Genomic DNA, 25792 nt, shown 5'->3' on the forward strand with positions numbered 1-25792 from the left:
AATCCTTCCAATGAATATTCAGGGTTGATTTCCTTTAGGATTGACTGGTTTGATCTTCTTGCAGTCCAAGGGACTCCCAAGAATCTTCTCCAGCACCACAAAAGCATCAATTCTTTTGCACTTAGCCTTCTTTATGGTCCAACTCTCACATCCATACAGGACTACTGGAGAAACCATAACTTTGACTAAGCGGACTTTGTTGGCAAAGTGATATGTCTGTGGTTGGTTAAATTGGCTGGAGGGTTGGAGAGTGAGGAGATGGGGGGTAAGGGGGACTGCTGCTAAGGCCCTGGTTACTGGCACAGGGCTGATGGCCTTGACTCAAGACGGGAAGAGTGAGGTTGGGATTTGGCAAGAGCACTTTCATGTCAGCTGGACATGAAGTCTGGGCTGGATTACCTGAGTTTATGGGAGAAAGAAGACAAGGCTTACAACAGTTTAGAAGAAAGAGATTCTTTGACTAATGTAACTTACCCAAAGGGACAAAAGGAAACAAAGTCTGAATAGCCCCACCTCTTACTAAAGAACCCCAATTTGTAATCAAACATGTTTGCACAAAGACAATTCCAGGCCCAGTTTCTCCAGTGAATTCAGTCCAACGCTTAGGGAAGAAACAGCACTGATGTCACAGACTCTCAGAAGATAATTTGTGGGGGACGTAACTCCATGCATGGCACTGCCTCATGCAGGCGTGGCTTCCAGCTAAGCCTGTGGCTTTCCTCCACTCGGGGTTGTGTTTTGAGTACCTACTGTGTGTCACAGCCCCCAATGTTAACATGAGTGACCAAAGCAGAGAAAACTCGTACCCTGGCCAAGTCGCGCCAGCTCAGACGGGTCCTGACGTGGGCATGCAGAGCAGTCCCCTGGGCCCTGCACGATGGGGACCCATGGCAACGGAGGAGGGCGGCGGGCAGCCCCCAGCGGCCACTGACGTCTGTCTCTCTGTCGTGTGTGTGCGTGTGTGTCCCATGGCCTGCCCTCAGGCTTAAAGATGTGTGTAAGCAGCAGTGGCAGCCACGACGAGGCCCCCGTGCTGAGCGACAAGCACCTGGACGTCCCCAACATCATCATCACGCCGCCGACCCCCACAGGTGTGGCCCTGCCCAGGGACACCCGGAGGGCAGGTGAGGTGCTGCTGTCAGGCTGGGGGGCTGGGGTGGGTGTCTGCTCCTGTGCTTTATTAAAAATTTACACGTGGATCTGCACACACTCCACCTTGGGCCCGTGTCCCTGGCACCAGCCTCAGCAAGTTATGGTGTATGGAATAATTAGCTCCATAGCCTCTTCCGGCAGCTGGGTGAGTCATGGATGGGGCCGCGTGGGCCTGCCAAGGTGGTAGACAGAGGTGCCTTCCCCTGTAGCTGAGGAACTGGGGCTCTGTCTTGCGGTTCAGTGGACAGGACAGGCTTGGAAACTTCCCCCTCCCACCCAGGCTGGGGCTGATCTCTGGGCCTTCCAGACACAGCTCACTGCAAGGAGCAGAGAGGGGATGGGGTGGTTCCCAGAGAGATGGTGAGAGGGAGGGGCCCAAACTACTGCCCCCCGCCCCGCAACCCCCAGTCCCTCTGTGAATACCACTGGAGCTGGCGGGGGGCGGGGGGGGCGTTTATTCATGAACAGGTTTATTGAGTCAGGCCTGCTGCTTGGTGCAGAGGCTGCTGTTGTGAACAGTCATCGTAAGTGATGATGGTGGTGGTTTTTCCTTGAGGCCTCATAGTAACTCTGAGTCAGGTCCAGTTCTCATCATCCCCATTCTACAGGTGGGTAAACTGAGGTTCCGAGAGGTTGAAACACTTGTACAGCTGATACGTCAGAGTTGGGACTCAGATCCAGGCCGTGAGATCTGGAGCTTGTTCTCTGCACGCCCTGACTTGACGCCCTCTCGGGGGCTACCATCGTGGGCTACAGCTAGCGCCTGGCTCGTCTGGGGGACACAGGCCCACAGAGGCTGAGGAGGGGCTCATGAAAGAGGTGGGGGCGCACTCAGGTAGACTTCTCCAGAAGTTCTCAGTCTGGGTGTCAGCTTGCCCGCCAGGGGGAATGACCTGGAGAGCCCATCAGGCTGGGGCCAGACCCCACACTGGTACTAGCACTGGGTCAGGCACAGTAATGACAGCCATGGGTCACAGTCCCGTGTCACCTACCCAGGTGCCTGGCACTGGGCTAAATGCTTTTCACAGATCTTAAGTGAATTCTCACTCCAACCCTCTGAGCTGTGAATACCGCCCTTATCTCTAATTTATAGTTGGGAAAACTGAGGTCCACAGAGGGACAGTGACTCCCTCAAGGGCACACAGCAAGGTGAGAGAAGAGCTGGGTTTCTGCCTCTGTGTCTAATCAGAGAGCTTTCCATGGGTAACCGAGGCCCAGGCCCTGCCGTGACACCCCCTTCCCTCTCGGAGCCTCAGTGGCCTCATCCCTTAAGATGGGATCATAACCGCCTTCCCTGCTCCCAGGGCTGGTGTGAGCACAGGGGAGACTCACAGTTCCTCCTCAAGGTTTGTGGGGTGCAGGCCTGGAGCCCTGAGTGCCCACGGGGTCCCAGTGCAGAGGGACTGCACAAGAGGCCCCCTCACATCCTGTCTGGTGGCAGAAGTGAGGCCTGGCCTCTGCCTTTCCCCATTTAGAGAGGGAGCTGGAGGAGGAAGGGCAGAGCCCTTGGAGTCACAGAACCCTGCATGTGGGAACGAGGCCCCAGCTCCCCCGTATCACAGAGAGTGGTCATGCCTCAGAGGCTGTGAGAGTTGGTGACGAGGAAGGTCAGGGGCCCGAGCCCACAGCCCGCACGGTGCCTGTGTGGCCAGTCTCCTCACCAGTGACACGTTTAGGGCAGGGGGACAGCCTGGCAGGCCTGGGCGGCACATCCAACGGGGCTGCGGGCTCCCGGCGCTGAAAGATCCCTGGGGCTTCCCCCACAGTGAGAGATGGGCAAGAACCCCGCCCTGCCCTGACCACCCTGCTGACTAGGGGGGCATGTCCCCTCTCGGGGCCTCACTTTCCCACCTGGAACTGGAGGGTGGGTGTGTTGACCTCCTGCCAAGCCTCAGGCATACAGGCATCTCCAGGCAGGCGGTCTGAAGCAGCTGAGCCATGGGGTGTATGTGGTGGGGGAGGTTCAATCCCAGGAGCCTCAGCCTGAGATCTGGGGCAGCTCGGGGCTTGGGGTGGCCAGAGGAGAGGGGGAGAGCCCGTGAGACCCACGTCACTGGGTTCCCTCTCTGAATCGGCTGACACCACCGCCCTGCGTGCGCAGAGCTTGGAGGGATACGATGAAGCAACGTGGCCTGAGGCGCCGGCCCTGGAGCTTCTGGGGAAAGGGGCCTGGTGTGGGGGGCCCATCCGGATGTGGACCCCACCTCTGTCTCCTAGTCTGGCTGGACGAGTCTGGGTCGTGCACGGAGGATGGAGACCTTGACCCTGAGGCCTGAGGCGGCGACGCAGGGTCAGGGGTGTGCCTGCCCCGGCTCCTGCTCTGGCCGTCCCCCTCTCCGCGTGTCCGGGACCCTGGGACGCTCTGCTGAGGACGCTGGCTGGGAGGACGCAGCGGTTCCAGCGCTGGACCAGAGGCGTGGGGAGAGGAGCGAGCAGTCAGCCCCGCCCGCTTCCAGAGCGACACTTCTCAGGCCCCGTGGGGTGGACCAGACCTCCGACGCCTCCACGTTCTCGCCGACCCCGGGCATGGTGACAGACGCCGTCCAGGAGAGGCTCCCTTCTGGCCAGGTGGACTCCCAGCGCCCAGGGCCATGCAGACAGGCGCCCTGGAGGTGCACACACACATAAGGACTTCTTGCACAGGACTGGCTCCTTTTTTACATGTTGTCTTAAAGGCATCGAAACTGTCCAGAAAGTGATTTATAAGTTCTTTTTTGCATTGTAAATAAAGATCCCGTGTAACGTGCTGTGGACTCTGCTCCTTGTGCGGGCAGAGGAGATGGAGCACATTCAGTACAGAGGTAAGTTTAAGAGAATCGCTTATCATGGAGGGGCTGGTCTAGCTGGTTATGGGCTTTTGGGTGGTCTTGGCCCCTCAATTGGCCCTCCTCATTCTGTGGCCAGTAGCGCCCAGAGTGCGTTCTCACTGCAGACGCTCAGAGCACAAGCCAGGCCCGCAGGAGCATTCTCAGCTTCCACATGTGGAGCAGGCAAGCCACACAGACACACCCCACGTGGCTGAGCTGGGCAGTCACATGGCACGGGAAGGGACAGACATGTCTATAAAGGGAGGGAGTGATGGGCTGGGAATAACCGTCTAGTTTTCTGGTGTAGACGCTGTGGTTACCCCCATTTTACAGACGGGGCATCTGAGAAACTTAGAGCCCAGGGTCGTCAGAGAGTGAGAACTTGAACCCAGACCCCGCATTCTTACCATCCACATGAAGCTGCCACTCAGCAATATTTCTTGTTTGTCCCTTTCTCCCTGGATACTCGGCGCCCCTTATATCCCCCTGGAGGTGACGTGGACACTTTGCCCCAGTCCCTTCCCTCTGGGACCCAGGGGATGCTGGTCTCAGGGCTGGGTGCTCGTCCTGAGAGCTGGCTGTGTGTGCAGGCCAGGAGAGCCCACCCCCCATCTCCTGGGTACTGCTCAGAGGCCTCCAGCCCACTGAGTAACCTGTGGTGGCTAATGGACACTTCACCCCAGGCTTTTAGTGCCCATGGCAACAGCAAGAGGACTGTGAGCTGGAGAGCAGGTGGAGGCTGGCCAGAGGCTTTGCAGCCCTGGGGGCCGGTTTGGCTTTCTTGCAGGGCCAGGTGAGTCCCCTTGGTCTCCTGCAGAAAGGTCTTGCAGTCCAAGGCACCCACACCAGTCCTGGGCGCTGGGCCTCTTGAATCTGAAGGGCTCATTCCTTTTAGAGCCAGCATGGAGCATGCACCCCAACTGAGTGAGGGGGACCCTTCCTGGTGACACCTGCCCCCCAAGTCAGAAGAAACCCTGTGCAATGCTCACTGCTCCTGAGGCTCTGCCTTCAAGCTAGCTCTGTCTCTTCGTGAGGAAGGGGCGAGGCGGGGGGTGTGATGGCAGGGGGCAGGGCAGCCCACTGCAGCCCCCCAGCATTCCTTCTTAGGAGCGTGAGAAAGAATAGGGGGAGTGGATGCCAGCAAGGGTGTTGGCCGGACCCTGGGCTGTGCAGTGTGACCTTGGAAAGCTTCAGCCCCTCTGAATCTTGTCTTCACCTGTGAAGTGAGGAGAGCAGGACCTCCCACGTGGCAAGCCCACGTGCGTTAAGGAAAACGATCTCCGTGCAACAACCACATAGTACCTGGCATGGAGCAGACAGTCAGTAAATGGGGGCCATGATCACACAGGGCACACACCTCCCTGGGCCTCCGTTTGCTCGTCTGGGGAATGGGCACAACGCAGCGGGGACCTGAGGAGTCTGGAGGGGTGAGTGTGGGGCAGGTGGTGGAAGCGGGCACCTGGGACCCCGTCCCTGGGCGTGACAGAGCCCCGTGTGTGTGCACGAGGGCAGGGTTCCCCTCCAGCGCCCGAGGGCTTCCTCTGCTGCAGGAGCCACTGGTTTGGGGGCTCTCCAGGCCGCCTGGCGGTACCCCTCACCCACTAGGGATGGGAGTTAGCAGATACATGCCCCACCTCCTTTGTTCCTCTTCCTGGTGCTGGTGAGGGGATTCAGACAACCTGGTGCTTTGTGCCGGTGCTGTCGGCAGGGAGCCGGTTCAAAGGCAGATGCCCTTTGTTAGGGGAGGTCTGGGGTGGGCCTACTGTTGTGTCTCTAACCAGCTCCCTGGGGGCAGTGCTGGTACTGTGAGGAGCCAGGCTTCCCTGGGAGCCCCAGGTTGCTGGGGAGCGGGGTGGGGTGGGGGTGGTCTGAGCCCCAAGGGGCCAGCAGTAGAAACTTGCTCCTTAACCTGAACTGGCCCTGGAGATCTCCCGCCTTCCTGGAGCATCCCAGGAGGGCCTTGTGAATAAACTGCTTCCACCTGAAGCCTTCCTCGGAGCCTAGGGCCCAGCCTGCCGCGTCCACCCCCATGCTTCCTTTGTCAGATGGGCAACCTGGAGCGAGTTACTTTGCCTCTCTGAGCCTCAGCATCGGACTTCCCTGGCAGTCCAGTGGTTACGACTCCCCCTTCCAATGCAGGGGAGGTGGGTTCGACTCCTGGTTGGGGAACTAGGTCCCACATGCTGTGGGGCACAGCCAAAAGTTTAAAAAAAATAAATTATTAACTGATCAACTCTGAGCTTCAGCTTCCTCCATCTTCAAAAGAAGGTAGTAACCAGGTTGTTGGGAAGATGAAACAGATGACCATACGTACAGAACCTAGAGTGTTACCGATTATGCTGATGTTTGCAAAGCTGTGTTTGAGGAGATCCACCAGGCGAAGTCTGTGGTCGCAAACTTGTGAGGGGGTTGTTGGGTTTTCCGTGGACTTGACCCTTCATGAAAGGTCAGGCATGCTGTATCAGTCAGGGAGGGGGGTTACATCTTTGGGGTTGGTCTAGAATGACAATTTTTTTCTGAGCCCAAGACATGGCTCCCTGATTCTTATTTCTTGAGTCTGTTCTTCCTTAAATACATTCCCAGGGGAAATGGTTACTAATGCTTGCAGTTTATTTTCCATTTATTTTTAATGCTAAAGCCACACATACTAATTAAAACCAGCAACCAAAAAAAGCTTTGTAAGTGGCTTCCCGCAAAGTGTGTGTGGAGGGGTTGGTGTGTGGAGGGCAGAGGTCACGGTCAGTGTCAACTTAGGAGGAATGAACAGCTCTGGTCGCCCATGAAGCCCATTATCCCTAACCCCGTGTGTCCCAGCAATGTTCCTAGGCTCCAAGAGGCGAGGCAGTGATCGCGTCCTCGACGTGGGATTCATGCTGTATGCCTCTGGGAGGGGAGGCTGGGAGGGGAGAAAAGTGTGAAAACAGATGGAAATGTAATTTTTTAATGACAGCAGCAGATGGCAAAAAGACACAAGAGTGTATTGGCACTGTGTCGGAGGCATTTGAGAGCTCCCACCCGGCTCAGCCGTGATGTGCGCCCTGCGGCTCACGGGCTGGCTCCCCTGCCAGACTCTGGTGGCCTGCAAACAGCAGGGAGGGACTCGAAGGCCCAGCGGCGGCGATTAGGGGGACGCTGCCGGCTGTGCGGAGCCACAGGCGGCTGGGAAAGACCTGTGGCCACTGGGTGGGGTCCGGAGGCTTCCCGGGCCAGGCTTGCCGGGACCCTGCAGGCAGTCCTCGGGCTCTGGTTTCAGACCGTCCCTCCTCTTGGTCCCCTGGCTGTTGCCCTAGGTGCCACCGCTAGTGCTCAGCTAGACATCCGGTCCCAGCCTTCAGGTGATTCTCCTGCTGCTGGACTGGGTCCCATCCCCACTCCGCCCCCCAGAGCTCTCTTTCTGTAAACTGCTCATCCATTCACGTCACTCCCCGACCTGCATCTCTCACCCGGCCCGCTCAGGATCTGGTCAGGTTCTGGGGAGCAGCTTACACAGCGGCCCTGGATGACGGGAGCTGTCTGTCTTTCCTGCTTCATTCACCAGCACTCAGCAGGGAGAAGGACACCTTGAGGGCTGTCGTGAGCAGAGCCAGCCCTGCCGCCAGGTGCGGGAACCACGGCTGTCTGCACAGCTGGGCCAGACGCATCTGAGAACTTCGCCTACATCAGTCGTTCGCTCCCAGCCTCCCGAGGGCTCTAGGAGGTGAAGGTGGGAAGAGGTACCAGTTGGAGCGGCTGGGCCCCACCAGTAAAATTCACCAGTGGCCAGAAACAGCAGGAGAGCCAGGCCTGCAGGGGTCATGCTATCACCCCTGCCTTGAGACCTTAGAGGGGCCCAGGTAGTGAAGCAGTCTTTGTCCTTGGAGGGTACCATCCCAAGGGCCCCTTTCAGCTGCGATGAGGGAAGAGAGTTTCAGGAGGAGGTGTTTTTCTGCTCTGCATGTCCCTTCTGCTTCCATGACTAAGTCTAGCCACCTCCCTAGCTGGGAGACGCCACCTGCAACAAGTCACTGCTTCCCCGCCATTCCCCGGGGACCACAGGAGAGCAGTGGACATCTGGGTGGTTTCCACCTTTTGGCTGTTGTGAATCATGGTGCTTTAAAAAGGTCCCCCTAAGGACCTTGGCCAATACCTTGTTCAATACTTGTTTGCCCAATATTTGTCCAATACTTTGGCCACCAGATGCGACTCATTTGAAAAGACCCTGATGCTGGGACAGATTGAAGGCGGGAGGAGAAGGGGACGACAGAGGATGAAATGGTTGGATGGCATCACTGACTCAATGGACATGAGTTTGAGTAAGCTCTGGGAGTTGGCGATGGACAGGGAGGCCTGGCGTGCTGCAGTCCGTGGGGTCACAAAGAGTCGGACACAACTGAGTAACTGAACTGAACTGAAGGACCTTGGTGTCTACTCCAGTTTGAGGCTCCAAGACGCCACCGTTTTGTAGTGTGGAAGGCCGCACCCCCTTTGTCTCGTTCTGCCTACAGCCCTGTGACGTAAGCAGCAGCAAGTCCCCACGTTCCCAGAAAGGACGCCAGGACACTGGGCTCTGCTAGCACTCACGATCCCACCAGGGCCTCTCTGAACCTCGGCTCTCCCACCAGCTCTTTTCCTTTGTGCTTTTACAGTCTGCGGAAATCAGGGAGGGAAGCCTCTCCAACTTTGAAACACAAATATTTGCCAGTCAAGGAAACATTGCCCCATCAATCAAAACCCAGACAAGTTGGCACACACTCTCTGCAGATGCCTGAGGGAGCTTCTATTTTAGGAGGGGCCAGGTGGCCTGCCACCCCCCTCTTCCCCAAATACCCTGGGGACTCCTTCCCTTCCTACCTCTCTTGCAGATGAAAATACAGAGGTTCAGAGTGGTCACTTGCTCTCGGTTAGACAGCATTCCCGAGGGATCTTTTATTTTCTTGGAAAGTATTTGTCTTCGTAAATGACACAATGAAGGAAATCTCCAGGCTCCTCATGATCATTTCCAACGCAGATAAACAACAAACCGCTTTCCAGGCCGTGTGAATGGGCAGAACTGGATGATGGCTTTATTTCATCTTCCCAACAACCTGGCATGGGGCAGTTTTCTGGATTGTTAGACGGGAAAGTGTGTGGTTTTGTGGGGTGAGGGAGCTTTCCTGAAGGGATCTAGAACCCTGAAATACTCCTGTCACATATGCTTTTTCTTGGAGCCTAAAGCTAATGCTGTCAAATTCAGCATCACCTTCCCCCCCACCCCAGTCCTCCTCTAGCTGCTTCACCTCAGGTGGAAGCTCTGCTGGCTTATCATCACGCCACTGAAATCCCCCTGACCCTGGTTAGAGGTCAGTCCTCTATCCTCACCCAGACCACTGAATCAGAAGTCTGAGGGAGCGTGCACGTCAACACGGGGCATCTCTGGGGGAAGGGTGAGGGAGGGTAGGGAAGGGATGCTGCCAGAGGAGGGCCTGAGAACCACTGCTGCAATGGTTCACGTGAACCCACTCTATAGAGGGCACCCGGACGGACCAACAGTTAATAGCCGGACTCACTGATCCGTATTTGCAAACTCGCCCCTTCACAGGTTTTCACCTGCGGAGCCTGTAAAAGTGCAGGTTGTGAGCCTTTTCTCCAGCAGTTTCTGAATGGGAATATGTGGGTGCGATGAAGGAATCTGCATTGGCCAGAAGATTGTGAACTTAAAGGAAACAACGCCTTCCCTCACTCTATTTGGGTGGGTCGGTGGGGGCACCGCGTTTGTGTAGCCAGGTTACACCGTTACCAATTACATGCTTTAACTCCTGGCTCCGAAGGGGGCGACAGAGGATGAGATGATTGGGTGGCATCACCGACTCGATGGACATGAGTTTGAGCAAGCTGGGGGAGATGGTGATGGACAGGGAGGCCTGGCGCGCTGCAGTCCAAGGGGTTGCAAAGAGTCGGACACGACTGAGCGAATGAACAACTCCCGGCCCCGAAGCCCACCCAGCCCCATTTTGACTCGCGGTGTGGGAAGGCAGGCGCCCGGGGCTCGTGAAGGGCCACCGAGGGCGGTCCTAGGTGCAGGTGAGCCGGCGGCTCCAAGTTAGCGGCGCACGGGAGGGACGAGACCGGGACACGGGGACGGGCGGGGCCTGCCTCGAGGGGGCAGGACCCGCTCCGCAGTCACGTTCAAGATGGCCAATCCGCGGGCTCGTAACAGTCATTCTCCCCGCCTTCCACCGCCCCACGTAAAGCGCCGTCTTCCTATAGGCCGGCCAGGGCTCCTTCCGGTCAGGGGGCGGGCTCTGCGCGGTGGCGGGAAAGCGGCAGACACAGTGGTGTTTTCTCGGAAACTGAGGGACCTGAGGCGGCGGCGGCGAGCCCTGGGTCGGCCGGTGGCGACGCCATGGATGCAGCGGAGGTGGAGTTTCTGGCCGAGAAGGAGCTGGTCACCATCATCCCGAACTTCAGCCTGGACAAGATCTACCTCATCGGGGTGAGAACCGCCGGGCCCCCGGCTCGGTCTGGTGGGCTCCCGCTCCTGGCGGGCTGGGTTGTCGGGGCCCAGGCCCGCAGATGTAGTCGGGCGGGGCTGGGGAACCGGTGCAGGGTGGTGGCGGGGCGCGGGGCCGGTCGAGACCGCGCAGGGCGTCAGCTCGCGTACTGCGGAGGTCCAAGCCCTGCACTTGTGAGTGACGGGGTGTGCGTGTTTGCAGGGCGACCTGGGGCCTTTCAACCCCGGCCTACCGGTGCAGGTACCTCTGTGGCTGGCAGTCAACCTGAAGCAGAGACAGAAGTGTCGGCTGCTCCCACCTGAATGGATGGACGTGGGTGAGGACGCGGAGGGGGCCCCGCGAGGGGTTGGGAGACGGGGTGCCGTTTGGGGCGTGTGTACCAACTGTAGTTCAGGTTTTCACTGTAATATTATTTCCACTCGCTTTATTTAAAAATTTTTTTGAATTTTATTTTTATTTGTTTAGCTGCTCCAGGTCCTAGTTGCAGGCATGCAGGGTCTTTTAGTTGTGATTTGGGGGATCTAATTCCTTGACCAGGGATTGAACCTGGGCCCCTTTCAGTGCGGGTTGGTGGGGAGTCTTAGCCACTGGATCACCAGGGAGGTCCCTGATTTTTATTTTATATTGGAGTATTAGTTGAATAACAACGTTGTGTTGGTTCCTGGTGTGCAGCAAAGTGATTCAGGTATATGTGCACCTCAGGCGGAAAATCCCATGGACGGAGGAGCCTGGTAGGCTGCAGTCCGTGGGGTCTCGAAGAGTCAGACACGACTGACCGGCTTCACTTTCACTTTTCACTTTCATGCGTTGGAGAAGGATGGCAACCCACTCCAGTGTTCTTGCCTGGAGAATCCCAGGGACGGGGGAGCCTGGAGGGCTGCCGTCTATGAGGTCACACAGAGTCGGACACGACTGAAGCGACTTAGCAGCAGCAGCACGTGTCCACTGTTTTTTGAAATTCTACATCTTGGTTATTAGAGAATATTGAGCAGAGTTCCATGTGCTATACAGTAGGTGCTTGTTGGTTATCCATTTAAAATCTAGCAGGACACATTCCTGTAGCACATAGAACTGTGGCATCAAGGTTATGTGGCATCCTGAATGGGAGGGGAGTTTGGGGGAGAATGGATATATGTACATGGATGGCTGAGTCCCTTTGCTGTTCACCTGAAACTGTCACAACATTGTTTGTTAATTGGCTATACCCCAATACAAAATGGGGCTTCCCAGGTGGCTCAGTAGGTAAGAATCCACCTGCAGTGCAGGAATCGCAGGGGGTGTGGGTTTGATCCCTGGGTGGGAAAGATCTCTGGAGGAGGGCATGGCCACCCGCTCCAGTATTCTTGCCTGGAGAATTCCCTTGGACAGAGGAGCCTGTTGGGCTCTTGTCCATAGGGTCGCAAAGAGTTGGACACGACTGAAGCAACTGAGCACGCACACATGCCATACAAAATACAAAATAATAAATACATGTAATAGTGTGTAGATCTCAGTCCCAAACTCCCAGTGTATCACTCCCCTCCACTTTTCCCCTTTCCTAACTCAAAGTTTATTTTCTAAGCCTGAGTCTGTTTCTGTTTTGTAAATAAGTTCATTTGTATCTTTTTTTTCTAGATTTCCCCATATAAGGCATATCATATGGGGAATCTAAAAAATATGTATCACCTATATGATACAGATATTTTCTCCTATATTGTGTGGATTGTTTTTTCACATTTTCCACAGTGTCCTTTGACACACAGTGTTTAAAAATTTTAATGAAGTGCTTTTTTTGTTGCTTGTGCTTTTAGTGTTTGCCTTTTTCTGTCTGGTTCACTTCACTTAGCATGATGATATCCAGGTCCACCCATGTTGCTGCAAGTGACATTATTGCATTCTTTTTAATGGCTGGGTGATGCTCCAGTGTGTGTGTGTGTGTGTGTGTACACCACATCTTGTTTATTCATCTGTCGGTGGACATTTGCGTTGCTTCCATGTCTGGGCTATTGTAAACAGGGCTGCAGTGAACATTGGGGTGCGTGTGTTTATTTATTTGTTTTTGGCTGCACTCGCAGTATATGGGATCTTAATTCCCTGACCAGGGATAGAACGCGAGCCCCCTGCACTGAAAGCTCTGAGTCTTAGTCACTGGACTTCCAGGGAAGTCCCACTTGTATCTTTTTTCTTTTTTTTTTTTTTTTAACAATTTCAGAGAACTCTTTTTTTTTGTTTTTAACATATTTAGTTTTTTATGTATTTATTTTTGGCTGTGTCAGGGGCTTTCCTGATAGCTCAGATGTTAAAGAATCTGCCTTTATGCTGGAGACCCTGGTTCGATTCCCAGGTTAGGAAGATCCACTGGAGAAAGGAAAGGTTACCCACTCCAGTATTTTGGGGCTTCCCTTGTGGCTCAGCTGGTAAAGAATCAGCCTGCAATATGGGGGACCTGGGTTCTATCCCTGGGTTGGGAAGGTCCCCTGGAGAACGGAAAGACTAGCCACTGCAGTATTCTGGCCTGGAGAATTCCATGGGTAGTCCGTGGGGTCTCGAGGAGTCAGAAGTGACTGAGAGACTTTCACTCACCCACTCACTCTTTTGTCTGTGCTGGGTCTTCATTGCTGCACAGGCCTTTGTCTAGTCGTGGTGAGCGGGGGCTACTCCCTAGTTTCGGTGCGCCGGCTTCTCACTGCAGTGGTTCCTCCCATTGCTGAGATCAGCCGCTGTGGGTCACGAGCTCTAGAGCACAGGCTCAGTAGTTGTGGTGCACAGGCTTAGTTGCTCTGCAGCATGTGGGATATTCCCAGACCAGGGATTGATCCTGCCTTGGTTCTTGTCTCCTGCCTTGGCAGGCAGATTCTCTATCACTGAATCACCAGGGAAGCCCTCAGCTTGTACCTTTTTTTTAGTTTGCATTTTTTTCCTCTTATATTTTTAAATTAATAATTTTATTTTTAATTGGAAGATAATTGCTTTACAATATTGGTTTGATTTCTGCCATACATCAACATGATTTAGCTAGAGTGATTTAAGTCAGAGAGAAAAACAAATCTCTTAACCACATGTATATGGAATCTAGAAAGATGGTACTGATAAACCGATTGCAGGGCAGCAGTGGAGATGCAGACATAGAAAACAGCTTGTATCTTTTTGAACTGGGTGTTTTTCAGGTAGATGCCAAGTAGTGGGATTGCAGATTGATGGTAATTCTTTTTTTAGTTTTCTGAGGACCCTCTATACTGTGCTCCATAGTGGCTCCACCAGTTTATATTCCCACCAACCGTGTAGGAGGTTTCCGTTTTCTTCTCACCCTCAGCATTTATTCTTTGTAGTTTTTTAAAAAAACATTTTATTGTAACTTCTGTTTAAGGAAAGTATATGAGTGGCTTCATGGCTAAGTCTTGTCCGCCTCTTGCAACCCCATGGCCTGTAGCCCGCCAGGTTCTTCTGTCTATGGGGTTTCCCAGACAAGATTACTGGAGTGGGTTGCCATTTCCTTCTCCAGGGCATCTGCCTGACCCAGGGATGGAACTCAGCTCTCCTGCATTGCAGGCAGATTCTTTACTGACTGAGGCATCAGGAAGCCTCAGTCAGTAAAAAAAAAAATTTGTAGGTTTTTTTTTTTTTAATGTATTTTCTTGTCCGAGCTGCATGTCATGTGGGATCTTAGTTCCCTGACCAACCAGGGATCTAACCCATGCCACTTGCCTTGGAAACCTGGAGTCTTAACCACTGAACCTCTACGGAAGTCCTTATCTTTTTTGGAATTTTTGATGATCACCATTCTAATTGGTGTGGGGTGATATCGCATTGTAGGTTTTTTTTTAAAGAACTTTATTTTTTCGTGTTATTTATTTTTTGACTGTCCCGGATCTTCTTTGCCGCATTGGCTTTTCTCTAGTTTCGGCAAGCCAGGGCTGCTTGTTCATCCTGGTGTGCAGGCTTCTCTTGTTGCAGAGCACAGGCCATAGGGCACTCGGGCTTCAGTCGTTGAGTCTCGTGGGCTCAGTAGTCGTGATTTTCAGGCTCTAGAGCACAGGCTCAGTATTGTGAAGCACGGGCTTAGTTACTCCAAGGCATATGGGAATCTTCTCGGACCAGGAATCAAACTGGTATCTCTTGCATTGGCAGGCAGATTCTTTTCCGCTGAGCCACCAGGGAAGCCCTCATTGTAGTTTTGATTGCATTTCTCTAATAATTAGTGATATTAAGCATCTTTTCATGTACCTCTTAGTAGACATCTGTATCTTTGGAGAAAAGTCTTTTTAGGTCTCCTGCCTGTGTTTTGATTGGGTGGTTTTCTTTTCTTTTTTTTAATATTGAGATGCATGAGCTCTTGAAAAATTTGGAGATTGATCTTTTAACATCTCCCATTCTGTGGGTTGTCTTTTGTTTATGGTTTAGTTTGCTGTGCAAAAACTTTTGAGTTTAATGAGGTCCTTTTTGTTTTCGATTTTACGTTAGAGTATAGCTGATTAACAATGTTGTGTTAGTTCCAGGTGAACAGCAAAGTGATTCAGTTAAACATATACATGTATCTACCCTTTTTAAATTTCTTTTCTCATTTAGACTATTAGACTATTGAGCAGAGTTCTGTGTGCTATGCAGTAGGTCCTTGTTGGTTATCTATTTTATTAATTTTTAACTTTTTATTTTGTATTGGGGTGTAATTGATTAATAATGTTGTGATGTTACAGGTGGACAGTAAAGTGACTTAGCCATCTGTATATATGTGCCCATTCTCCCCCAAATTCCCCTCTCATTCAGGGTACCACATAACATTGAGTGGAGTTCCATATACTATAGAGTAGGTCCTTGTTGGTTATCCATTTTGAATGTAGCAGAGTGTACATGTCTATTCCAAACTCCCTAACTATTCTTTCCCCCTGGCAACCATAAGTTCTTTCTCTGTGAGTCTCTGTTTCGTAGGTTTGTTTGTATCATTTCTTTTTAGATTCCACATATATGGAATGTCATATGATATTTCTCTTCTGTCTGACTTACTTCACTATGACAATTTCTAGGTCCATTCATGTTGCTACAAATGCATTATTTCATTCTTTTTAATGGCTGAGTAATATTCCTAGGGTATATGTAACATTTCTTTATCCATTCCTCTCTGGACATTTAGGTTGCTTACGTGTCTTGGCTGTTGTCAACAATGCTGCAATGAACACTGGGATGTGTGTATCCTTTAGGATCATGTTTTTCTCTGGATATATGCCCGGAGTGGGATTGCAGGGCCGTATATATGATAGCTCTGTTTTTTAAGGAACCTCCATACTGTTCTCCAGAGTGGCTGCACCAATTTACATTCCCACCAACAGTGTCGGAGAGTTCCCTTCTCTCCACACCCTCTACAGCATTTATTGTGTGTGCATTTTTTGATGGTAGCTATTCTGGCTGCTGTGAAGCGATATCTCATTGTAGTTTTGATTTGCATCTCTCTAATAACCAGCGATGTTAAACATTTTTAAGTGCCTTTGGCCATCTGTCTTCTTTGGAGAAATGTCTATTTAGGTCTTCTGCCCATTAGTTGATTGGGTTGTTTTAATGCTGTTAAGCATCCTGAGCTTTTGTAAATTTTGGAGACTAATCCCTTGTTGGTCACATCATTTGCAGACATCTCCCATTCTGTGGGTTGTCTTTTTTGTTTTTATTTTACGTTGGAGTGTAGTTGATTAACAATGTTGTATTATTTTCAGGTGTACAGAAAAGTAATTCAGTTATACATATACATGTATTTTCTCTTTTTCAAATTCTTTTTTCATTTAAGCTATTAGAGATTGTTGAGAGTTCCCTGTGCTGTACAGTAGGTCCTTATTGGTTATCTGTTTTAAACATTTTAGTGTGTATATGTCAATCCCAAGCTCTCAATTCATCCCTTCCCTCCACCTTTTTCCACTGGTAATCCTGTTTGTTTTTTTTTAGTCTGTGACTGTTTCTGTTTTGTAAATAAGTGTATTTGCATATTTTTCATTTGTGCATATAAGCGACATTATGTGATATGTGCCTTTCTCTGTGTGGCTTACCTCACTTAGTATGATAATCTTCAGGTGTATCCATGTTACTGCATGTGGCATTATTTCATTCTTTTTCATGGCTGAGTAATATTCCAGTGTATATATGTAGCGTATCTTCTTTATGAATTTATCTGTTGATGGACATTTAGGTTTCTTCCTTGTCTCAGCTATTGTAAGCAGCGCTGCTGTGAACATAGGTGTGCGTGTATCTTTTTAAATTATAGCTTTGTCCAAATATATGCCCAGGAGTGGGATTGCTGGATCATATGGTAACTCTGTTTTTAGTTTTTTAAGGAACCTCCATACTGTTCTCCATAGTGACTGTTGTTCAGTAGCTAAGTTGTGTCTGACTCTTTGCGACCCCATGGACTGCAGCACACCAGGCTACTCTGTCCTCCACTGTCTCCCAGAGTTTATTCAACTTTGTGTCCATTGGGTTGATGATGCTATCTAACTGTCTCATCTTCTGCCCCTTCTTCTTTTGCCTTCAATCTTTTCCAGCATCAGGGTCTTTTCCAAGGAGTCAACTCTTGGCATCAGGTGGCCAAAGTATTGGAAATTCAGCATCAGGATGTTCAATGAATATTCAGGGTTGATTTCTTCTAGGATTGACTGGTCTGATCTTGCAGTCCAGTGAACTCTCAAGAGTCTTCAGCACCACGGTCTGTTCCCAGCAACGGTGTAGGAGGTTTCCCTTTTCTCCACACCCTCTCCAGCATTTACTGTTTGTAAACTTTTTGATGATGGCCATTCTGACCAGTGTGAGGTGATACCTCATTGTAGTTTTGGTTTGCATTTCTCTAATAATTAGTGATGTTGAGCATCTTCTCATGTGCCTGTGGTCATCTGTGTGTCTTCTTTGGACAGAAGTCTGTTTAGGTCTCCTTCCATTTTTTTGATGGGTTGTTTATTTTTTTGATATTGAGCTACATGAACTCTTTGTCAGTTTTGGACATTGATCCCTTGTTGGTCTCATCATTTGCAAATATTTCTCCCATTTTGTGGATTGTCTTATTTTCCTTATGGTTTCCTCTGCTGTGCAAAAGCTTTTCAGTTTCATTTGGTACCATTTATTTTTGGTTTTAATTTTTATTTTCTATCCGAGTGCAGTTGAATAACAGTGTTCTTAGTTCCAAGTGTACAGCATAGTAACTCAGTGATACATATACATATGTCTCTTTCTCAAATTCTTCTCCTATTTGGTTATTAAAGAATAGTGAGCAGAGTTATGTTTGGTATACTGTGGATCCTTGTTGGTTATTTATTGTAAATATAGTAGTGTGTTTATGTCAGTCCCAAACTCCCAATTTATCTTTCCCCTCCACTTTTCTGTGAGTCTGTTTCTGTCTCGTAAATAAGTTCATTTGTATCTTTGTCTGGCTTACGTCACTTATTTTGATAATCTCCAGGTCCATCCATGTGGCTGCAAATGGAATTATATCATTGTTTTTTTTTTTTAATTGACGTATAGATCATTTATAATGTTGTGCCATCTCAGCTACACAGCAAACTGACTCAGTTATGTATTTTTTTTTAATATTCCTTTCCATTATGGTTTATCCCAGGAGGTTGGCTATAGTTCCAGTGTTAACCAGTAGGACCCTGTTGTTTATCCAGCCTAACAGTTTGCATCTGCCAACCCAACACTCCCAGTCCACTCCCCCTACTCCCGCTTACCAGTCACAGTCTGGTCTCTGTGTGAGTCTGTTTCTGCTTTGTAGATAGGTTCATTTGGGCCATGTTTTTTTTTTTTAGGTGTTCATAACTCTTTATTTGACATAGTTTCAAACTTACAGAAACATTGTAAGAGTACTGTAAACAAAATCCATATACCCTCTACACAGATTCACCAGTTTCCATCTGCCAGTCTGTGTATTAGATCAGATCAGTCGCTCAGTTGTGTCTGACTCTTTGCGACCCCATGAATTGCAGCCCGCCAGGCCTCCCTGTCCATCACCAACTCCCGGAGTTCACTCAGACTCACGTCCATTGAATCAGTGATGCCATCCAGCCATCTCATCCTCTGTCGTCCTCTCCTCCTCCTGCCCCCAACCCCTCCCAGCATCAGAGTCTTTTCCAATGAGTCAACTCTTCACATGAGGTAGCCAAAGTACTGGAGTTTCAGCTTCAGCATCATTCCTTCCAAAGAAATCCCAGGCCTGATCTCCTTCAAAATGGACTGGTTGGATCTCTTTGCAGTCCAAGGGACTCTCAAGAGTCTTCTCCAACACCACAGTTCAAAAGCATCAATTCTTCGGTGCTCAGCCTTCTTCACAGTCCAACTCGCACATCCATATGTGACCACAGGAAAAACCATAGTCTTGAGTAGACAAACCTTTGTTGGCAAAGTAATGTCTCTGCTTTTGAATATGCTGTCTAGGTTGGTCATAACTTTCCTTCCAAGGAGTAAGCGTCTTTTAATTTCATGGCTGCAGTCACCATCTGCAGTGATTTTGGAGCCCCCCAAAATAAAGTCTGACACTGTTTCCACTGTTTCCCCATCTATTTCCCATGAAGTGATGGGACCAGATGCCATGATCTTCGTTTCTGAATGTTGAGCTTTAAGCCAACTTTTTCACTCTCCACTTTCACTTTCATCAAGAGGCTTTTGAGTTCCTCTTCACTTCCTGCCATAAGGGTGATGTCATCTGCATATCTGAGGTTATTGATATTTCTCCCGGCAATCTTGATTCTAGTTTGTGCTTCTTCCAGTCCAGGGTTCCTCATGATGTACTCTGCATATAAGTTAAATAAGCAGGGTGACAATATACAGCCTTGACGAACTCCTTTTCCTATTTGGAACCAGTCTATTGTTCCATGTCCAGTTCTAACTGTTGCTTCCTGACCTGCATATAGGTTTCTCAAGAGGCAGGTCAGATGGTCTGGTATTCCCATTTCTTGAAGAATTTTCCACAGTTTATTGTGATCCACACAGTCAAAGGCTTTGGCATAGTCAATAAAGCAGAAATAGATGTTTTTCTGGAATTCTCTTGCTTTTTCCATGATCCAGCGGATGTTGGCACTTTGATCTCTGGTTCCTTTGCCTTTTCTAAAGCCAGATTGAACATCTGGAAGTTCACGGTTCACATATTTCTGAAGCCTGGCTTGGAGAATTTTGAGCATTACTTTACTAGCGTGTGGGATGAGTGCAATTGTGTGGTAGTTTGAGCATTCTTTGGCATTGCCTTTCTTTGGGATTGGAATGAAAACTGACCTTTTCCAGTCCTGTGGCCACTGCTGAGTTTTCCAAATTTGCTGGCATATTGAGTGCAGCACTTTCACCGCATCATCTTTCAGGTTTTGGAATAGCTCAACTGGAATTCCATCACCTCCACTAGCTTTGTTCGTAGTGATGCTTTCTAAGGCCCACTTGACTTCGCATTCCAGAATATCTGGCTCTAGGTCAGTGATCACACCATCATGATTATCTGGGTCGTGAAGATCTTTTTTGTACAGTTCTTCTGTGTATTCTTGCCACCTCTTCTTAATATCTTCTGCTTCTGTTAGGTCCATACCATTTCTGTCCTTTATCGAGCTTATCTTTGCATGAAATATTCCTTTGGTATCTCTGATTTTCTTGAAGAGATCCCTAGTCTTTCCCATTCTATTGTTTTCCTCTATTTCTTTGCATTGATCGCTGAAGAAGGCTTTCTTACCTCTTCTTGCTATTCTTTGGAACTCTGCATTCAGATGCTTATATCTTTCCTTTTCTCCTTTGCTTTTCACTTCTCTTCTTTTCACAGCTATTTGTAAGGCCTCCCCAGACAGCCATTTTGCTTTTTTGCATTTCTTTTCTATGGGAATGGTCTTGATCCCTGTCTCCTGTACAATGTCACGAACCTCATTCCGTAGTTCATCAGGCACTCTATCTATCAGATCTAGGCCCTTAAATCTATTTCTCACTTCCACTGTATAATCATAAGGGATTTGATTTAGGTCATACCTGAATGGTCTAATGGTTTTCCCTACTTTCTTCAATTTAAGTCTGAATTTGGCAAAAAGGAGCTCATGATCTGAGCCACAGTCAGGTCCTGGTCTTGTTTTTGCTGACTGTATAGAGCTTCTCCATCTTTGGCTGCAAAGAATATAATCAATCTGATTTCGGTGTTGACCATCTGGTGATGTCCATGTATAGAGTCTTCTCTTGTGTTGTTGGAAGAGGGTGTTTGCTATGACCAGTGCATTTTCTTGGCAAAACTCTATTAGTCTTTGCCCTGCTTCATTCCGTATCCCAAGGCCAAATTTTCCTGTTACTCCAGGTGTTTCTTGACTTCCTGCTTTTGCATTCCAGTCCCCTATAATGAAAAGGACATCTTTTTTGGGTGTTAGTTCTAAAAGGTCTTGTAGGTCTTCATAGAACCGTTCAACTTCAGCTTCTTCAGCGTTACTGGTTGGGGCATAGACTTGGATTACTGTGATATTGAATGGTTTGCCTTGGAAATGAACAGAGATCATTCTGTTGTTCTTGAGATTGCATCCAAGTACTGCATTTCGGACTCTTTTGTTGACCATGATGGCCACTCCATTTCTTCTAAGGGATTCCTGCCTGCAGTAGTAGATATAATGGTCATCTGAGTTAAATTCACCCATTCCAGTGTATAGGCATATTAATTTTTTCTTGAATCACTGAGAATAAGTTGGAGACAATGTATGCCTTTAGCAGTACACAATGTGTACTTCCTAAGAGCAAGAGTATTTTCTTATATTACTTCAGTATAATTCTCCAAATTATGAAATTTAGCATTGATACAATATTATTATCTAATTCACAATCCATATTCAGATTTTTAAATTGTCCCACTAGTGTTCTCTACAGCTATTATTTCTCCATTTCAGGATCCAGTTAACAGTCCCGCAAGGGATTTAGTGCTCTTTTTCTATAGATTCCTTTAATCTGGAACATTTCCTCAATCTTTGTCTTTATTGATCTTAAAATTTTTAAGGGTACAGCAGTTATTTTATAGACTGTCTGTCAGCTTGGATTTGCCTCACATTTCCTCAGAATTAGATTCAGGTTATACATTTTTAGCAGAGATGCCTGGGAAGTGATGTTGGGGCTTCCTCATTGCATTTTATCAAGAGGCACATAATGGGAAGGAAACCAAAAAAAAAGAGGCGGTATATGTATATATATCGGAGAAGGCAGTGGCACCTCACTCCAGTACTCTTGCCTGGAAAATCCCATGGACGGAGGAGCCTGGTGGGCTGCAGTCCCTGGGGTCGCTGGGAGTCGGATACGACTGAGCGACTTCACTTTGACTTTTCACTTTCATGCATTGGAGAAGGAAATGGCAACCTACTCCAGTGTTCTTGCCTGGAGAATCCCAGGGATGGGGGAGCCTGGTGGGCTGCCGTCTATGAGGTCACACAGAGTCGGACATGACTGAAGCAACTTAGCAGCAGCAGCAGCAGCAGCATGTGTATATATATAGCTGATTTAGGCTTCTCTGGTAGCTCAATTGGTAAAGAATCCGCTTGCAATGCAGCAAACCCCAGTTCGATTCCTGGGTTGAGAAGATCCGTAGAGAAGGGATAAGCTGTCCTCTCCAGTATTCTTGGGCTTTCCTGGTGGCTCAAATGGTAAAAAACCTGCCTGCAATGCGAGCTACCTGAGTTTGATCCCTGGGCTGGGAAGATCCCCTGGAGGAGGGCATGGCAACCCACTCCAGTATTCTTGCCTGGAGAATCCCATGGACAGAAGAGCCTGGTGGGCTGCAGTCCACGGGGTGGCAAAGAGTTGGACATGACTGAGCAACTGAGCACAGCATAGCTGATTCACTTCGCTGTCCAGTAGAAACTAACACAGCATTGTAGAGCAACTGTCCTCCAAAAAGAAAAACAGGCACATAACATCAGATTGCCCTGAAATCGATGAACTTAACTTTGATCTGTTTTCTTATCATTTTCTTACCTAGCAGTTTTTGCATCCATTGATTTACTTCTATACTTATTTGCTGTCATTTTATTGTAAAACAGAGCCCATCACATCTAATTATATATATATGTATGCATTTATTTATATTAAAAGGAACTAATGGATTTTTATTTTATGCAATTGGTTAAAACCAACTATATTTTACTATATACTTTAATATTAAAGTTATTTCAAATTTGGCCAGTGGGAGCCCCTTTGGGCTGGCTGCTCTGTCCTTTTATTATGTCACTATCATTCTTTGAGCACATTTTTATTTCTGGGACAAGATGTTTCAGGCTTAGTTAAGCTTTCCCTACCCCAAACTCAGATTGGTCTTCTCAGCTTGTTTTATTTTAATGGAGAACAGCATTGAAGAACCACATGCCATGGACTTCCCCTGGTGATGCAGTGGCTAATACTTTACCATCCGATGCAGAGGGTAGGAGTTCAGTCCCTGGTCAGGAAACTAAGATCCCACATGCTGCAGCCAAAAATCCAAAAATAGTGTTACAAACACTATTGTAACAACTTCAATAAAGAGTTTAAAAAATTGGTACACATCAAAAAAAATCTTGGGAAAAAAAAAAAGAAGCCTTGTGCCAAGCAAGCATACTGTTGCTTCTACCCTCTCCTCAGACAAGCTAGGGAAAATTTAAATATACAGTATATATGCACACACACTGGATTTTTTTTTTTATCATATATTTCAAGTTCTCACAATAGAATTGGACTTGCAGGTGTAAGGGTATGGGTGATTGTCACTAATATTTCCATCTCCTCTCCCACCTTTTTCTACGTTTTAATTGCATATAAATATGGAAAAATTAAGAATGATGCTGTGTCTGCTTTCTGTTCTGTAACGCTGTGTTTGTGTGTACACGTGTGCGCTCAGTAGGTAAATTGTGTCAGACTCTTTGCGACCCCATGGACTGTAGCCCGCCAGGCTCCTCTGTCCATGGGATTTTAGGCAAGAATACTGAGTGGGTTGCCATTTCCTGCTCCAGGATATGCCATATTTTAGATTCCACATATAACTGATATATGATTTGTCCTGACTTACCTCACTTAGTTTGGTGATGTCTAGTTCCATCCATGTTGCTGCAAATGGCATCATACTATTCTTTTTTATGGATGAGTAGTATTTCATTGTGTGTATTTACCATATAAATATATATGAATTCATCTTTATGAATTTATCTGTTGATGGACATTTGGGTTTCTTCCATGTCTCAGCTATTGTAAGCAGTGCTGCTATGAACATAGGGTGCATTGTAACTTTTTGAATTATAGTTTTGTCCAAGAAAGGCAATGCCAAAGAATGCTCAAACTACCACACAATTGCACTCATCTCACACGCTAGTAAAGTAATACTCAAAATTCTCCAAGCCAGGCTTCAGCAATACGTGAACCGTGAACTTCCAGATGTTCAATCTGGCTTTAGAAAAGGCAGAGGAACCAGAGATCAAAGTGTCAACATCCGCTGGATCATGGAAAAAGCAAGAGAGTTCCAGAAAAACATCTATTTCTGCTATTGACTATGCCAAAGCCTTTGACTGTGTGGATCACAATAAACTGTGGAAAATTCTTCAAGAGATGGGAATACCAGACCATCTGACCTGCCTCTTGAGAAACCTATATGCAGGTCAGGAAGCAACAGTTAGAACTGGACATGGAACAACAGACTGGTTCCAAATAGGAAAAGGAGTACATCAAGGCTGCATATTGTCACCCTGCTTATTTAACTTATATGCAGAGTACATCATAAGAAACACTGGGCTGGAAGATGCACAATCTGGAATCAAGATTGCTGGGAGAAATATCAATAACCTCAGATATGCAGATGACACCACCCTTATGGCAGGAAGTGAAGAGGAACTAAAAAGCCTCTTGATGAAAGTCAAAGAGGAGAGTGAAAAAGTTGGCTTAAAGCTCAGCATTCAGAAAACGAAGATCATGGCATCTGGTCCCATCACTTCATGGGAAATAGATGGGGAATCAGTGTCAGACTGGAAACAGTGTCAGACTTTACTTTTGGGGGCTCCAAAATCACTGCAGATGGTGATTGCAGCCATGAAATTAAAAGATGCTTACTCCTTGGAAGCAAAGTTATGATCAACCTAGATAGCATATTGAAAAGCAGAGACATTACTTTGCCAACAAAGGTCCGTCTAGTCAAGGCTATAGTTTTTCCTGTGGTCATGTATGGATGTGAGAGTTGGACTGTGAAGAAGACTGAGCGCCGAAGAATTGATGCTTTTGAACTGTGGTGTTGGAGAAGACTCTTGAGAGTCCCTTAGACTGCAAGGAGATCCACCCAGTCCATTCTAAAGGAGATCAGGCCTGGGATTTCTTTGGAAGGAATGATGCTAAAGCTGAAACTCCAGTACTTTGGCTACCTCATGCGAAGAGTTGGCTCATTGGAAAAGACTCTGATGCTGGGAAAGACTGAAGGCAGTAGAAGGGGATGACAGAGGATGAGATGGTTGGATGGCATCGCCAACTTGATGGACATGAGTTTGAGTCAACTTGGGGAGTTGGTGATGGACAGGGAGGCCTGGCGTGCTGCAATTCATGGGGTCGCAAAGGGTCAGACACGACTGAGCGACTGAACTGAACTGATGCCCAATAGTTGGATCGTATGATAGGTCTAGTTTTGTTTTCTGAGGAACCTTCATGCTGATCTCCATGGTGGCTGCACCGACTTACAGTGCCACCGACAGCTTGGGAGGTCTCTTCCCCACACCCGCTCCAGTATTTATTGTTTGTACACTTGTTGATGATGGCCTTTCTGACAGATGGGAGGTGATATCTCATTCTGGTTCTGCTTTGCATTCCTCTAATAATTATGTGATGTTGATCTCTTCTCATGTGCTTCTTGCACAGCTGTATGTATTATTTGGAGAAAAGTCTATTGGAGTCTTCTTCCTTTAAGCGATTGGATTGTTTATTTTTATATCAAGCTGCATAAGATCTTGTAATTTTGGAGATTGATATCTTGTGGGTCTAATCATTTGCAAATACTTTTTCCCATTCTGTGGGTTATCTTTTCATTTTGTTTATGGTTTCTGTTGCTGTGTGAGAGTTTTTGTTTAGTTATGTCCCATTTGTTTACTTTGATTTTTAGTTTTTTATTGCAGTTTAGTTGATTAATAAAGTTGTTAGTTTCAGGTGTACAGCATAGTGATTCAGTTGTATATATACATGTATCTACACTTGTTCAAATTCTTTTCCCATTTCAGTTATAACAGAATAGTGAGTAGAGTTTCCTCTCTTATACAGTTGATCCTTGTTGGTTATTTATTTTAAATATAGTAGTGTGTGTGTATGTCATTTCCATACTCCCAATTTATCCCTCACCTCCACTGTTCCCTTTTGCTAATAATAAGTTTGTTTTCTAAGTCTCTGAGTCTGTTTCTATTTTGTAAATAAATTCATTTGTATTTTTTTTAG

General features: G+C 48.1%; 2 protein-coding genes across 4 annotated transcripts in view; both read left to right on the forward strand.

Annotated features, from left to right (window-relative positions):
- C18H16orf74 (chromosome 18 C16orf74 homolog) overlaps window positions 1-3899 on the forward strand; it is a 29825-nt gene extending 25926 nt beyond the window's left edge. For all 3 annotated transcript variants that reach the window (XM_027513878.1, XM_027513877.1, XM_027513879.1), the window contains 2 exons: window positions 984-1124; window positions 3370-3899. In XM_027513878.1, coding sequence (XP_027369679.1) covers window positions 984-1124; window positions 3370-3428 — 200 coding nt within the window. In that variant the 3' untranslated portion in view covers window positions 3429-3899. The remainder of the gene's footprint in view (window positions 1-983; window positions 1125-3369) is intronic.
- A 6308-nt stretch (window positions 3900-10207) lies between these two features.
- GINS2 (GINS complex subunit 2) overlaps window positions 10208-25792 on the forward strand; it is a 34619-nt gene continuing 19034 nt past the window's right edge. Inside the window, exons 1-2 of the mRNA XM_027513881.1 lie at window positions 10208-10410; window positions 10631-10745. Of these exons, the coding sequence (XP_027369682.1) occupies window positions 10321-10410; window positions 10631-10745 (205 nt within the window). The 5' untranslated portion in view covers window positions 10208-10320. The remainder of the gene's footprint in view (window positions 10411-10630; window positions 10746-25792) is intronic.

Source organism: Bos indicus x Bos taurus, chromosome 18 (assembly GCF_003369695.1).
Source record: "Bos indicus x Bos taurus breed Angus x Brahman F1 hybrid chromosome 18, Bos_hybrid_MaternalHap_v2.0, whole genome shotgun sequence".
NCBI classification, from domain to species: Eukaryota; Metazoa; Chordata; class Mammalia; order Artiodactyla; family Bovidae; genus Bos; species Bos indicus x Bos taurus.